This window comes from Phyllopteryx taeniolatus, chromosome 11 (genome assembly GCF_024500385.1).
Source record: "Phyllopteryx taeniolatus isolate TA_2022b chromosome 11, UOR_Ptae_1.2, whole genome shotgun sequence".
Classification (NCBI taxonomy): Eukaryota; Metazoa; Chordata; class Actinopteri; order Syngnathiformes; family Syngnathidae; genus Phyllopteryx; species Phyllopteryx taeniolatus.
The window spans coordinates 23,528,612-23,545,397 of NC_084512.1; the positions used below are offsets into that span (position 1 = coordinate 23,528,612).

The following is a 16,786-nucleotide window of genomic DNA, read 5'->3' on the forward strand; positions in this document are numbered from 1 at the left end:
AAATACTACAGTCGGCCTATGTACAGTAATTACTCTTTATAAAACCAGTTTATTTCTTTACATTCTATTTTATTATGATTTTTATGGTTTGGGTATAATACAGCGCTATTTGTCTTTCGGAAAAACACCCCCCAAAAATGGTGGTGCTTTTTGTAGGATGGAAACAGAATACTGGCATTTCAATTCAATTCAATGTGGAAAACTGAGTTGAGATACGAGCCAAGGGAGTTAAAAGCTTGGTCACAAATTCAACTCACAAGTCAATGTACCACTGTATGTCATCTGATTTCCCTCACCCACACCCGTGTGTGGATGCTTTCTCAATGAGCTGGAGGAATCGTGTGCACATTCATTGCACATTCAAACTTGTGGGACAGAAGAGGAGCCCGCGTGATGTGTTTAAGTGTCAGGGACGCTGCCAACGTTTCCGCGGAGCCAACCCTCCATGTGTCCACCTCAGACACAGTTTATTAGCGCAACCCTATAGTTTCCTTTCAACCCAGTCCAAGCCAATTAACTCGAAATTAGCCCTTTAAGGTAGATAGATCCAACTAACAGCATCATTGTTTGGTTAGTAACCACAGAAAAGAGCAGATGAAGAGGAAATGTCTCTTTTATGTGAATGTGGCGCTCAGTTCTTCTGCCAGAGAGCCCTGTAAACATCAGTGCAAGATGTACTGCTGAGTGTGCACCGTGCTTAAAGGCAACCAGAGATGTCATGTCGGCCGCTCCAATGCAGCCTAAGCCATTAACGCCCTTTTCAAATGCTCTTTCTTCAATTACAAGCAGATCTATAGACAATGATAGCACAGATGTTTATGGAACAAGCTTTCTCATGTCTGTGTATGACTGTTGTGGCGAGTTCCAAGTCTCCGGAGAGGCTTTTGAAGTTGTGCCACTTTGTTTGTCCGACTGAAAACGCATCCCTACCTTTGCCCCCTAAAAGAAATACTACTACCAGGGGGTCTTCGTGTTACAAGAAGTATTTCTGGAAAGTGAACCCCCTAATATCACGTCAGATACTTTCCAGACCCACCCACAATAGGTGAAAATCTGCAATAGACCAGAAAAAAGATTTGAAAAAAAAATATTTGATACTGTAGTTTTACCCTTCCCACAGAATTAAAACACACTTAAACTTATTAAAAGACACTTTTAATACACATTGTAAAGAAATTTGAAGATAAACAACAAATTGCCAACATACAAATAATCTACGTATTGTCGTGTCGTTGTACATGCATGTGCCTTTAAGAGGCAGGGCAAAGTGGGGTGGCGTGTCTGAGTCTGCATGTGAGTGTCTGTGAGCTGTGGCCGACTGCAGCTCCTTCCTGAGTGTGAGTTTCACTCTTCTCCTGGTGTGCAATAAATAGCTGAAAAGTGCATTGGCGACTGTGGCTCTCCTTTCCCATTTGAGAGGGCATTCAATTCAAATTCAGTAAGTATATTGGGGGCAGAAAAAAAAAAAAAAACGATCGCTTTAAAAAGACGCGATATAGCGGAGAACACGGTAATTATGACTTCACTACTGCGTTAGTTTAGGTAGTGTTCAATTTCATGTGATTCTCATTGGTTATTTTCCCCTTGTATGGTGTATTAGTGCTTTAAATACATGTGTGCACACGTGCTGACTCACCATAACACAAACTCAAAAAGCCTTTTTCCTGTTTCCTCACGAGCAGCCACGAGGCCCCTCGAGGGAACGGGGAGGGTGCTGGGGGAGTTGCTTTCCTGCATATTTTGCACATGTGTGTTTTTTGTGTGTCTGCGGGTCAATGCGTACGTTTGCGTCAACTGAACTCGCCCTCACCTTTCCGCATCCTTCACAAGGAGGAAGGGGGGGATGATTTATATTCATTTCCATTTTTAGCAAAAAGAATTCCAAACACTCAACAGTTCACACGTAATCATTTTCTTACAGCGGATCACTATCTATCTGTATATCTCTCGGTCTCTTTATCTCTATCCATCTATCTATCGATGATAGTCAAAATGTTACAACCCTTTACGCGATGGATATTTGAACACAAACGGTGGAGCAACACATGTAAGCATTACTTACAGGTATATATTCTTTATTCTCCGCAAAGAGCGACTAATATTACTACGGCTTACTGAGGAGTTGTGACCGTCTCCTCCGTCTCCATGTATAGCCATATGTCTGTATTATACTGCTCCCAGGTGGCCAAGGTGCGCATGTCTACTGAATTGTGGCAAAAACGGTTTAATATTTTTACATTGTGTTTAATCATGTCATTACTTTTTTATAAAGTACAATATGATAGAGCGCTTTTTGTCTTTTTGTGAAAAAACACATTACAAATATTTTTGTTGTTTTTTTGGAGGGAGGCTGGAACAGATTAATGGCGTTCTCATTCATTTCAATGGGGAAAGAAGATTTTAAAGATTGAAATTGCAAGAGTGGTCACAGAATGAATTCAATTTGGATTTGAAAGCACCACTATACTTTAAAATTGACAAAACAACCCACATGAAAATATAATTTCCTAACCTGGAACTGCAAAACTATGAATAAAAGAGCACAACTGCCAGTATGCACCATATAGTACGCGCTTTGCAGCACTTTGCATCTCAGTCTTTCAACGTTCTCTTCTCCTTTGTGCCTCCGTCCCGAAATACACCTTAACTGTAACCAGTATTCCACCGCACCCTTCATTTTCAGCTTTAAAACGTGCCACATGTTTTTCTGTTTAACAAGCAGCCTGCTCTTGTTAGGAAGAAGTAGTCCGGACATTAATCACCTTCAAATACACTCACTACATGCGAGTGGCTCCACAGCACAGTCTCTAACTGTCCCGAAACATCTGGCAGGTCGAACCCCACTGGAGCCCGGCCTAGCCAAACGCGACTGTTGCCAACAGTTGTCATTAATGCCGCAGCTAATGTAAATGTGCTTCTCATTGGCTAGCGAGTGGTGACAACCACAAGCAAACAGGAAAGCACATATTTTCGCCTCAGCCTCAACATGAAAAGACTAAAAATAATAAGTGTTAATCTAGCAAACACTTCCATTTAGCAAACCAAAGCAAGGATGGTGGTGAAAGTTTATTTTTGACACTGAACTTGAAAGCTGTACATTTGTGTTTTGAGCAAAAAAATGTGGCGAAAACGGTTTCATTCTTTAGATTCCCTGTAATGATGACATTTATGTGTTTTTATAAAGTACAGAATTATAGAGTACGAATTTTCTTATTAAAAAACATATTACAAAATTTGGGGTTGTTTTTTTGTGGGGGGTGGCTGAAACAGATTAATGGCATTTCCATTCATTTTAATGGGGAAAGATAATTTGAGGTACAAGTGCATTTGATTATATTTTACTGCTACTTTGTAGTGTATTCAAATGTACAACACCAGTCACAGAAGATCTGAATCAAAGTCATTCGTTTACAAAGTTGCCTGACACCAGTTGATAGTGCTATCAAGCCAAATACACTGCAGCAAAAACCTACCAACCAAAATCTAATTCAACCTAATAGTTTAAACTTTGGGTTATATTTTTCACCCAATTTTGTGCCAAACTCAAATTGTACAACTTTCGGTGCAACTTCAAGAGGTACTACTGTACTTCACACTATGAAGTCGGGAATTTTCTCTGCCGTGAAGTTGTTGTATTGCACATACCATTTTGATGTTGTGGCTTTGGTGGTCAGGAATGCATCTTCCTCCACTGATTGTTTGTCTCGGTGTGCAGTTAGTTGTTTCTCTCCCATTGTCAAACCTGTTCGACGAGAAATGACAGTTCCTTGTTTCATTGCAGCTCATCCGCAACTGACACGAGAAAACATGAAAACAATTTATACCGAGAGAGACACGTCAGAATACACTTGGGCTGGATTTACGCGGCATCATTCAAGTGACAAAATTCTGATTTGTTTTCCTCCCAAGTGGTACAATTCGGATTTGGGTCGGATAAACAGTAAACCCACATTTATCGCGGGGGTACGTTCTGGACGCACCCAAGCAGGGTGAAAATCTGCAATATAGAGATTATTAATGGAATTGTTTTACCCCTCCCATACACTTTAAACACATTAAAACACACTTAAACTTATCTAAAAACACTTTTGAAAGTATTCCTTTGCATCTGATTCTACAATAAACTGACAAATAAAACAAAAGAAAATTAAGCATTTTATATTTAAACACCAAAATGTTCAACCCAACCATATGATTTAATGCTAACTTTTAATGTAAAATGCCAGATATGGGCTAAAGGAAATGAGCATAGATGTTAGTTATCGTAACCCTTCAAACAACTGCTACTTTAACACACACAGAGCAGGAACGCATTCAAATAGAGCATACAACAATATTCACAGGCAAATATTCTCTCTGCTCTGTGGGAACGACGACTATTAAAGGAGTACATCTCACCCACAGTTTCTCCTGGATTAATATAGATTATTTTCTGAAGGAAATCGAAAAAAAACTCAACTCAAGCTTTTGGGGTCTATCTGGTGGTGTAACGCAAAGAACAGCAAGTTGTTTTTCCACCTTTTCAGTTCACCTCAATGGTAATAAACTCGCACTCTGCCACCCGGATGTATCTTGGCGCCTGTTATTCATAAACCTTAATAAGTGCTCTATAATGTTAAATATAGAAATCAAAATCAGAGGCAGTGTAGCAGGCGACAGTGGTCAGTGAACACTTCACCTGACACAGACTGAGGCATTCTTTTATAAGCCTCAACAGTCATATTCAAGTATCATTAGGTATCACTCCCAACTAGTTTCCTGTACCACGCGCAACACAGCACATTCAATTCCTCAGTCTGTTGCATATTGTTTGACTCCTATATGAAACGCTCATCTGAGGTGGCCTCACAAAGAGTGCTACACAGCCACATGCTCAAGCTCTTCTCACATTGTCGTGTTATGACCCTGATATCTCTTACCTCATGGTTGCCTTTAAACTCCATCCATCCATCCATCCATCCATCCATCCATTTTCTGAGTCCTATGGGATGCTCACGCTGCAAATTAAGCCCGACTACATGCATGGTCTAGCACACCGTGGTGGGAACTATCCATCCATCCATTTTCTGAGCCGCTTCTCCTCACTAGGGTCGCGGGCGTGCTGGAGCCTATCCCAGCTATCATCGGGCGGGAGGCGGGGTACACCATGAACTGGTTGCCAGCCAATCGCAGGGCACATACAAACAACCATTCACACTCACATTCACACCTAAGGGGAATTTAGAGCTGTCAATTAACCTACCATGCATGTTTTTGGGATGTGGGGGGGAAACCGAAGTGCCCGGAGAAAACCCACGCAGGCACGGGGCGAACATGCAAACTCCACACAGGCGGGGCCAGGGATTGAACCCCGGTCCTCAGAACTGTGACCGGTCGAGCACCGTGCCGCTGCCTTTAAACTCACATTTTTAATTTTTTTATTTTTTCCTGTCTTGTGCTATCTCACTCCTTGTTTGTCTCAGAGATTCAATACTGTGGTGATCCTAAATAATGTGATGTTACTGTGTAACTGTGCATAACCAATATTAAAAGGGACATACAACAGCACTTTATGTCATAAATCACGTCTTGAGAAAGGGAAGTTGTTTTCAAGGGAGGGGAGGTCAGTGTCACTGTCATGTGAGAGCAAGGAATGTGCTGTGCAAAAAGCCTTCTGACATAACTTTTTGACACCAAATCAATCTCTAAAGTAGCGACGGCCATAGTAATTGATTAATCGAATAATTGATCGTCAAGAATTAGGTCAAAAATCTCTTTTCCAGAGATCCTGTAATGCTGCAAATTAGTTGCATCACAACAGTAACAGAAGATTCGGCCATAAGCTGCCTTAGCTTTATACGTAGAAACTAGTGAAGGCGGGATATTGCCGCTGCAGTTTGTGCTTTCATGCAGTAGCACAGGATGTCCCACAATCGGTACCCTGGCTGAAATTTGGCCTAAAAAAAATGTGAAAAGAAATTCCTCCTTCTGGATAAAAATTGTAAAAGCTTGACATCCATCCATCCGCTTAGCCGAGGTCGGGTCGCGGGGGCAGTAGCTTTAGCAGGGACGCCCAGACTTCCCTCTCCCCAGCCACTTCATCCAGCTCTTCGGGGGGATCCCGAGGTGTTCCCAGTCCAGCCGAAGGATGTAGTCTCTCCAGCGCGTCCTGGGTCGTCCCCGGGGTCTCCTCCCGGTGGGACGTGCCGGGAACACCTCACCAGGGAAGCGTCTGGGAGGCATCCGAATCAGATGCCCCAGCCACCTCATCTGGCTCCTCTCGTTGTGGAGGAGCAGCGGCTCTACTCTGAGATCCTCCCAGATGACTGAGCTTCTCACCCCATCTCTAAGGGAGAGCCCGGACACCCTGCGGAGGAAACTCATTTTGGCCCGTATCAGGGGGTTCGGTACCCCGTACTCCCGAAGCACCCCCCACAGTACTCCCCAAGTCCACAAAACACGTGGACTGGTTGGGCGAAATCCCATCTGAGATTCGACTTCCCGACGGACCCTCCTCTCCAGCACCCCTGAATAGACCTTATCAGGGAGGGTCAGGAGTGTGATCCACCACCACCGCAGTCTGCCAATTTGACATAGTTCCACCGCACCAAGATGGCGCCAAAGCACTACTTTTATATTAGACAAGACATTGCCCTGTCTAATAGAAGCTTCTCCCCTCACTTTAACATAGTTCTTTGGCACCAAAGTGCAACAATTTGACACCAAAGAACTATCTTTTTTTTGGGGGGGGGGGGCATCTAAGGGCATTTCAGAAAGAGCACAAAAACAGCAAATAGGCAGCCACCGATCCACTATTTTTGTGGTCCATAATAAAAAATAAATAAAAAAATCAGCAAATAGGAGTATTTTAGAGTAGCGAAACGCAAATAGGTTTGGGAACAGTGTAATTATATTTCCATTTATTTATATTTCAGTTCAAAGAGTATTGGAGCACAAATTAAGTTTGTTAACTGAGGTGCCATTCTAATTGATCCTTGGTTACCCCTCTCCCCCAAATGACCAAGGAAAATGGGTCAAACACCCATGCCTAACCTTCCCAAATGTTTCAGTTCAGCTTCAGTTCTTTCAGCAGCACCGTGTGGTGCCTCAGGGGTTAATCTTTCCGAGTTACAGAGTTGTTGTCCTCGGAGCCAGATCCAGCATGTGCGCACCGTCCATTCCACAGCTTGCCTCCGATCCCTGCACGTAGTGCTGGAGTAAAAAGCCCACATAGGGGATCCTTTGTTTAGGAGAGTCTAGGCATGGAAGATAATTTACAAACCACTAAGGTCCTCACGCCATTGGCTGATGAGCCCCTGTCTGCCCCTTACGAAAGTCATCTCATGTGTGTGTGTGTGTCTACGTGTGTGTGTGTGTGTCTACGTGTGTGTGTAACCTTAAGCTGTAGCAGTTTTTGGCTACGGCCAACCACAGTCACCCTACTCATGACACCCGGGAGCTTACCCTGCACTCGGCTATTGTAGCCTGTCTTTTGAGGCGAAGCAAGATGGCCACCAATACCTTTTAGTGTGTGAGGGGTGGGGGGGGTGGCATGCTGCCGAAAACAGAGGGGCTTCCTCCCAGGACGGACAAGGTAAAAAAAAAAATAAAAAAAAAAGCTGCCTGAGTGTGTGACTTAGTGGCAATAGTCTAGCTGCAGTGGAGCTCATCCCTTGGATTTAGCTGATTAGAGTGCTTCATTTGAAAGCTGTTTTTTTTTTTTTTTATTCTGGCTGAGGACCTTGAGGTGTTGGGCTTGTCATTTCCAGGTGGGTTTAAAGGACCTTGTTGCGACAGCGCTTTGTCTCAGCACGATTTTCTTGTCCCTGTCATTTTGAATTACTTTCCAGAGACCCCTTTTCGAGAGTCGTACTCATGCACCTGCTGTTTTTCTGACCATGCTTTGTCATTCTAACTGATCATTCGTCAGACTACACCAACGGTAACCGTATTCAACCCTCCTTCTCACCAATGCAGTTTCTTGTTCTTTAAAGTTTCATCGTCTTGCTTTTTTTTTTTTTTTTTTTTTTTTTTAAATCATTGAGGCAGGAAACGCGCTCAAGTGAATGAAGAAAAAGTCTCACGTGCGCAGAGAAGCACATACACAAACCGCGCTACTACTTCCACTGTCAGCCAGGAAAGGGGAAGACACTTTCTTTAGGGTAGCATAAAATCAACTCTCAGATGCCGTGATGCAGCGTATTTGTTTGCGAAAAGAAACACTCCAAACCTCTCTGGAGACGCGTCGCCCGGAGAGAAAGGTTTGTTAGGATTCAAGCGTCTGTGACACCGCTGTTGCTAGGGTTCGTCTCTGAGCGTGCGTAAAGCTTTCAGTTCCAACTACTCAAGTGTTTTGTCAACCCTTAACTCATTCACCGCCAGCCTTCCCAGTTGACATGGATATTTGACTTCTAAAGCCGTCAATGGCAGTGAATGTGTTAAAACGCTTTGACAAGCAAAGGAGTTTTCCAGGGGACACAGAAGAGAGACATTTGTTCCCATGTAAAAGAATACACACCTATAGAAAGACCATTTATTCGATATATATTAGTACGCTCTTTGTCCGCATTTGCAAGACCATTCAGAACACTTGTAGAATGACTAGGGTGCTCTAGTAGAACGACTAGTGGGGCTTTTGACCTACTAGTATGACCTTAAGCCAAATATAAAGGTTATTGTAAAAATATTCCAAACAGCGTTGCATAAAGCCATTTATTCAATATCCTTGATATCCTTCTTAAGGTCCATGTACGAGTACGTTCTTTGTCCTCACTAGCTGGACAAATTGTGCACCCTAGTAAGGCAACTAAATATTCAGTAGTTGACAACTGCGTGCTACTACTTGTATTACTTGTAACATAAAATTCTACTAGTTAACATTTAATGCTTCACGAGTAGCATGTTGTTGTCAACTAGTGCAAAGTTTTGCCTAACAGGTAATGTAGTTGTCCTACAAGTATACCAAAGTTTTCCTACTAATGTACAAAAATGTCATACAGGAATGTAAAAACCCTAACTAGTAAGACACAGGCGTTCTACTAGCGTGCCTTAGTCGTTCTACTAGTGCGCTGAATTGTCTTGTTAGTGAGGACAAAGAGTGCACAAGTACATGGAACTTAAGCAGGATATCAAGGATATGGACTGTAATAAATGCTCAAACGGCTTTATAGGGTCGTACGAGTAGGCCAAAAGTGGCAGTAGTAGTGGAAAAACATTACTAGCAAGACATTCTACACTGTCTTGACAGTCATTTTACTAGTGCACTGAATTGTCTAACTACTGAGGTGAAAGAGCATACTAGTTCATGGACCGAAAGCTGAATATCAAGGATAGCAAATAAATGCTCGCACGGCTTCATCACCTTGCGTGTGACCGTAGACGAGCCGAGGCAAACACAAAGACAGCATCCTGAACCCCCCCAAATACCCACCCACCCATAGACCCGCCGGTTAAATGTGAGCACGTCGAGTATGCATTTAGGTTCCGCAACAATAAAAAAATAATAATAAAAATAAAAACTACTTTTAATCCTAGGCCAAATGGAGAAGAATTAAAAGCAGAAGCTGCACTTTGATGTCAAACACAAAGTTGCACAGCATACACACAGAGACAAACGTGTGCGTCTGGTGCAGTGCTGGAAAACGGCCAGCAGTGCTTTGTCATTCAAAGCAGTTTTTTGTGACAGGCAGAATCCCCCCCACCCACAACCCCTCCCATAAACCAAGCACGATCCTCCCTGTGTATGTTGCTCGTCTTTCCGCTACCATTTCCAAAAATTATCCCTGGATTCAGATTGCGTCAGCAGTAGTGTTGCTGGAGCCCCCTCATATTTAAAAACACATATCATCCAAAATCAGACTAAAACAGACGCAATTCTACTGGAAAATGACAAATAGTTTATACAGTGGTGCCTTGACTTACGAGTGCCCCAACTTGCGTATTCTGCGGGCGTCCCATAGCTGGAGTTTCCTTTTCATTCTTCAATTCAGGAATCAATGTAAAACTAGAGCAAATAGAAATATGTGTTATCTATCTTATAAAAATTATTTACAACTGGACACACTGACATACAACGATAAATTTAGCATTTTCAAAGTGATATGTAAGCTCCGCAAGCTTAATGCTAACGGCTATGGGAAATTGAATGAGAAGGCTAACGTTAGCAAAGCGAATGTAATGTAATCTCGTTATCTACTGTAATTAATCATTCTGTAATACACAGTATGATACCCGGACATAAAATAACACTCACATGCAAACGTTTCTGGCCATATAGCAATGAACAAAGAAATATGTATAATTAACTTTTCGGCTATCTGTTGCTCTCTGACTTCCTGTTGTCTGGACACTGACTTCCTGTTATCCAAACAAGCTACAGGAACCCTGAGGGCACAAAATTAACATTACTTATTGGAAATATCATTGTTAAACTAACACCACTAAACAGAACATCACATTAACATTTTTGAGTAACGAGGCGTCGCTTACGATATGTATTTCGAATTTTTATTTTACATTATGTTGTAAGCCAAAGTTTGAGGTACGAGTGAGCTTCAGATACGCCGTTGATAGAGTGAAGTGGAAAAACAATGGGGGAATTATTAAGTGATTGTAATGCCCTCTCAGGTGCGCAAGGAGAGCCACAGTCTCTGGTGCAGTTTCAGATTATTATTGATGGGGGCAAACAAACAAACAACCAAACACAACTATAAAATGACAATGGAGCACCGCACACAACTGCCATTTATTGAATGGGACAAACAGTCAAACACACAAATATGAAATGAAAACACTCACAAGGAGCTGCTGTAGTCCACAACTCACACTCAGCCACATAGCTTTGCCTAAAGAAAGTCCATGAGGTCAATGCTAGCAAACGATGCAAAATGACATAGATGGGCTAACGAATAGCATGGGTGCCACGGTGTTATAAAAATGGTGGAGCAACATACGTAGACAGACAGACTCACAGGCATATTTTATATTTTATCCTTTGTGAAAATATAATACAATAATATAATATTACAGCAGCTTACCGATTCAGTTGTGAAACACGTTTCTTCGTGTGTGTCTCTACGGCTGTATTCTACTTACCGCAGGTGGCCAAGGCATGCACACCAGGAGAAGCAGCACAATTTCCATTGAATTGATGCAAAACAAATGTGGCAAAAACGATCTCATCTTTGCATTCCATTTAAATATGTCATTACTGTAAGGTTTTATAAAGTGCAATATCATAGAGAGTGGTATTTCTTAATTTAAAAAAACACATTACAAAAGGTTCCTGTTGTTTTTTGGAGAGGCTGGAATGGACTCATGGCATTTCCATTCATTGCAATGGGGAAAGATAATTTGTTATGCGAGTGTGTTGAATTATGAGCGTGGTCGTGGAATGAATGAAACTTGTCCAGGGAGTAGTGTACCCCAGCTTTCGTCCAAAATGAGACTTCACCTCCCCTGTGATCTTAATGAGGATAAACAGTATATAAATATCAATGGATGGATGGATAGCTCCCCATTTCTATCCCCATTGTTTGCCACTGGATTGTTGTATGGCACTGGATTTCGAGTCATTTGTCAAACCGCAGAGTGTGCGGAAGATGTAACCAAGCTGTCGCTCTCGATGGTCATAATGCACATCACCAACTGCTTGCCAGCTGCCACTGTGGACTCGGAGGTTCCATAACGATAACAAAATTGAATGGCTTGCTTATCCAGATCCACACTGAAATGTTATACTTTCTTGCTCAGTCCATGTGTGGTCAAGAAAAAGGCTAAACATTTACTGCAACGCTTAAGCCAGCGGTAGGGAACCTTTTTCCTGTCAGGAACCATTTCCTTTTCAAAAAGTCCTCTGAGGGCCATACTGATTTCATGAAAATGATGATGCAACGATCTATCTTAACTATTGTAAGCGTTTGTGGGTTAAAGGTTTTTGGGTCTTTTTGTAACAGTAGTCACAGTCCAAAACCTCTGCGGTTTGGGCCTCAGGTTATGTTAGGACAATGCAAATGATAATAACGCTATTGAAAGCTGACTTGTATGGTCTTTATCTATATACCGTCATATTATCACAATTGCAGGATCCATTGGCAAACATTGTGAATTTATTGTGTGGACTCATGTTGAATCTTTTGACCCTTTTCAATGGGCTCATGTGAAGTCCAGGTTGTGAGAACATTCCGTCTACAACATGTATCCTGGAATACATGCAATTTTGAATGCTTCCACGAGTATATTAATCCAGATTTGGTTCCTGTCCCGTGTCCTGCTTTTCATGCTGTTTTCCTCAAGGAATAAAAAGGACCAAAGTAAATGCTTTTTTCCTAGCCGTGATCATATGTGGGAACTTTTTCCCCCCCCCACTCCACTGACCCTTTCCTCTCTTTAAACTCAGACCTATTGTTGTCCAGTCCAGGACGACAATAGCAAACCCAGAGTCAGTTTTGGGTTCATCGTTCAAGCCAGGCTAAATGCAACTGTGAGGAATAAATACAGTTGTTGATCACCTTAAGAATTTGGGGTTGAACGATTTTTTTTTTTGTAGTCGACGCTAAGGTGATGATATTCAAGTCGACGTCGATTAACCGATGAGATCTTTTTTTTTTTTTTTTTTTTCAGTTGTGATTGGGTTTCGGGGATCATATCATACATATCCCTGCAAATTTTGTTGTAGGGATATTTTGTTTTGTTTTTAAATGTGGAAAAGCGCTCAATGAGGGGATTCATTTGAACTAAGAATAATAATAGTTACGGCAAAGGAGTGCCCTTTCACCCCACGCTTGTGCCCGAAATACTGTACAGCAACTGTACATGTCTGGTCAGTTGACTCATTGGTCTGGTGATTCTGATGATTAGTCTTGATGAGTCTGTTAGACGCTGATAGAGTTTAAGAGGCGTATCTTCCATGTAAAGACAAAAGCAAAAGTAACCACGCTGCTTTATGAGACCTCAAGCTGCGTCCCCCCATTACACAGTGAAACAAACCTTGAAATCATTTTTTTTTTTGAGCTGCAAAATGACGGCACATGATGTCATTTTTAATTTTAATGTTCTCATTTCTTGAGATGATGGCTTTTCGGTTTTTGTTAGCCCTAAGCTATAATTATCCAAATGATAAAAAATTTAAAGGATGAAATATTTCTCTCCGTGTGTACTGAGTCTATGCAATATGAGTTTGACTCTTTGAATTGAACTACTGAAATAAATGAAGTTTTATGTTCTATGATATTGAAATGCACGTGCGTATACAGGAACCAAGAATCCATTGTTACACGGTAACTATTCTGTGTCAACATATCAACTGGCAGAGGTGTGTGTCGCTCCTTCCTTACACTAACAATCCTCTCTTACTTCAAACAGATAAATAATAGATAAATAATAGATAAATGGATAAATAGCCCCGGGCACTATATGTTAAAATACGGTAATAACACCATGCATCATAACTGTGTACACGTTGATGATCAAGTACTACGACTTTATGGTACAGTACTCGTGTAAATAAGTACAGTACTGATTCAACTCATTTATTTAAGTAAAGGTTAAAAAAAAGTTAATAAAGAAAGTACAGACTGAAATGTACTGAAGTACTGAGTATAAATAATACATTTTTATTGTCACTGTATATATATAATACTCGTGCTGATAACTTGCCACAACGAAAATAAAACTGGTCCCAAAATGGTTTCTCTCTTTTATTAACTTAAGTAGTGCTAGTAATGAGAAGGGGGGGGAAAAAATCACATTACACGTCGCATGTGGTTGTTTTTTTAAACCAAGAGCTTAGCTAGCGTTTGCGCGACGTTCATGCTGTCAAAACGTTTATGAATAGCTTTGCTAACATTGTAAACTGAGTAAGAAAAAATACAAAATTAGCTAATGATAACAACCGAAAAAAATATATCTTACTCTTACTCACAAATTATTCTTATAGCCGAGCCGACACCATGACAAAAAAAAAAAAAATAAAAAAAAAGTGTCTTGCTTTTCCGAATTTGTTGACTTCATTGTTAATGGTTCCCTGGACCTGGTTCATGCTCCTCCGCTCTCAAGTGAAAAGTTGTCGGGAAAAAAAAAAGGATGGATACCTGAAAAATCTGCTGAAGCACAGTAACCAAGTATTTGTGAGCTTCTGTCATGTAGTCCTACGGGTGTGCCGTGGATTTGAATATTCACGTGTGCTAGTAAGTGTGAATTACCCTGGCTTGCATCTACAAACTGTGCAAACACACCCTCGTGCTCGCTGCACATGCCCCCACTGACCCACTACTACTAGTGATGCAATCTTGAACCTCACTCCACTCGAAACATTGAGTCATGACTCTTTGTCTGGCAGTACTCTGCACTTGAGCCCCCACTGAAGCCTTGAACATGAGTGTTTGGTTGCCTCGTGGTTGTATTGCTCATTTGTCACAATATTTTCCATCGTCTTGATGGTGGAGGTGGCAGATGACATGCTGAGAGGAGGTGTGATGTGTTGTGGACTGCTTCTGAGTCACGCATACCACCACACCACACTGAGTCACCACTTTCTTATTTTCTCCCTCTGTCACAGGTGGTTCCAGAAAGTGGTTCGTTCAATGGCAAAGGGGAGGCACAGATGGATGGCACCCACATGGCGGCAGAGGAGGACGAGGAGGAGGAAGGCCACATACAGTATACAAAAACTCCCCCCGTCACCAGCTCGCTTCGCCACAACCTGGACCTCGGCGGACGGCCGGCACTTATTCAGCGAGAGCTCGGGCTGCAGCTGAGCAACATTGCACTTCACCAACATGTACGCGCTTCTGTGAATTTCCACAACGGTTCCTCCGAAAACCCGACTAAACCTATCGGTGCTAATGTGACCGCCGGGTGTCACGCTGACCTAAAGTCTGCATATCACAGGGCTACGATGGCCTCCGAGCCTCAAAGGAACCGAACAGCCAGCATCCCCTCTAACAACAGACCCAAGACTCCTCCGCATGACACGTCGGTCCCACTGAAGCGGATCAAACTGGAGGAGAACGAAGAGGTGATCACCGCACATTTGGGCGACGAAGACGATGTCTGCGAAGACCCTCTGTCCACTTTGGCAGCTGTGGTGTGTCTCTCCGTCACAGAGAGGCGAGGGCTGGAGGAGAAACTCTTCAGCTCACGTCCTTCTGCTCTTCGGTGCATCAAAACGGAACCAACAGATCTGCACTTAATCAAGAAAGAGTCCGAGGATTTAAGGAAGGACGAGTGTCGCACTCCGGGTAGCCTACCGAGGACTCCCCAGACTATCAAAAGCGAACCGCCTTCAAATGACCTGTTACCAAGCGTGCAGTCTTTGGCAGAGAAGAGGAATCTTAGTTTTGACCAGGCTATCGCCATTGAGGCCTTAACTCAACTGGCAGCTATACCTCAACGCACCCCAGTGTTTATTAAAGCCGAACGAAAGTGTGAACCCCCCGTTTCTGCAACCTCAACACAAGAAGCCAAACCCACAGCAGCAATCCGCTACAACAAAGTCTCAGTCATCAGCTCACCAGTTCACCAGACGTCAGTGATTCACCCGCCTGTGGCCAGACAGGGCAACGTCATACAACGTTGCCAGGACACGAGGCCGGCTGACCTCTCAGGAGACGCTGACGGGGCACCCTGCAGTAGGACGTACCAAAGCTTCGGCTCTCGTGTCATCAAGTCAGAATACGAGCGTAACTTTTGGGAAGACCGGGAGAGACCGAAAATGATGAGGAACCGAGACGAAGAGGAGGTGGCCGCCCAGTTGGCGGACTTGGCCTTCATCATCCAGTCGCGACAGAACCAGCTGTCCGAGGGAAACCGCATGAAGGGGACCCCAGTGTCAGCCATCAAATACAACTACCACTCACAGTTATCCCCCAGTCAGAAAAAGACCCCTGTAAAGAAAACTAAAACGACTCCTTCAAAGCCCAGGAAGAAGAAGATAAATGAGGAACCACAGGAGGGATTCAACCGCAGGACCCCGCTTTCAAAACGCAATGGAAATGCATCCCATCGAAGCAGAGGAAAGAAACCCCCCCTGTCTGGCAAATTAGGTCTCCCCCATAGGAGGAACCTGTTTCTTCCCCAGGCTCAGATTGACCTGAAGCGATACCTGGCTGAAGCTCAAGAGGAAGCAAGGCAACTGATCCATCACAGTACGCAGACTCACCACTACAGGACCAACCAGAGCCTCGGCCATGAGAACCAGCTATTGTCTTATCTGCACAATCCACTCCACCAACACAATCCTGCTGCAGGACCAGGGCAGGAAAGGTGTTTATTAACTCAGGTAGCGCAGCCCTGCGAAGGGCTGCGGCACGGTGCTGATCCCGGGGTGGCTCACCTCGGCCACGCCACCTTCCCTGGTCTGGCCAACGGCCTTGCGGGTGCTCGCCAGTCCCCGCCTCCAAGCCAGCGGAGCTACTACAAGCTGGAGAGGTCGGGGCCCGTCACTGTCTTGTCTACGTCTGCTGACGGAGACGCGGGCCACTCGGCGGGGTCGACGCCATCCAAACACAGTGTTACCAGCTTCCTGGAGTCGCCCATGGCTTTTCTGGACACCCCGACAAAGAACCTGCTCAACACGCCCTCCAAAAAGCTGTCTGATCTTCCTCGTTGTCAATGTGTGGGTAAGTTGATGCTACCGGAGAGTTGAGCCTTTTGTTTCTGCTTCACTTATTTCAAGGTACATTTCATGGGAACTTTTAATGGCACTTTTCAATGCGCTGCTGTGCCTTCATGAAATCAGTGAGACCGGAGAAATGGACCCGAATACAAATTCCATGAGTGAGGATGGAGAAGTGCTACGGACAATGGA

General features: G+C 43.3%; 1 protein-coding gene across 2 annotated transcripts in view; it reads left to right on the plus strand.

Moving 5' to 3' along the window:
- The window catches only part of tet1 (tet methylcytosine dioxygenase 1), a 39,555-nt gene that overhangs the window by 12,074 nt on the left and 10,695 nt on the right, over positions 1 to 16,786 (plus strand). For both annotated transcript variants that reach the window (XM_061790582.1, XM_061790583.1), the window contains exon 3: positions 14,537 to 16,598. In XM_061790582.1, the coding sequence (XP_061646566.1) occupies positions 14,537 to 16,598 (2,062 nt within the window). The remainder of the gene's footprint in view (positions 1 to 14,536; positions 16,599 to 16,786) is intronic.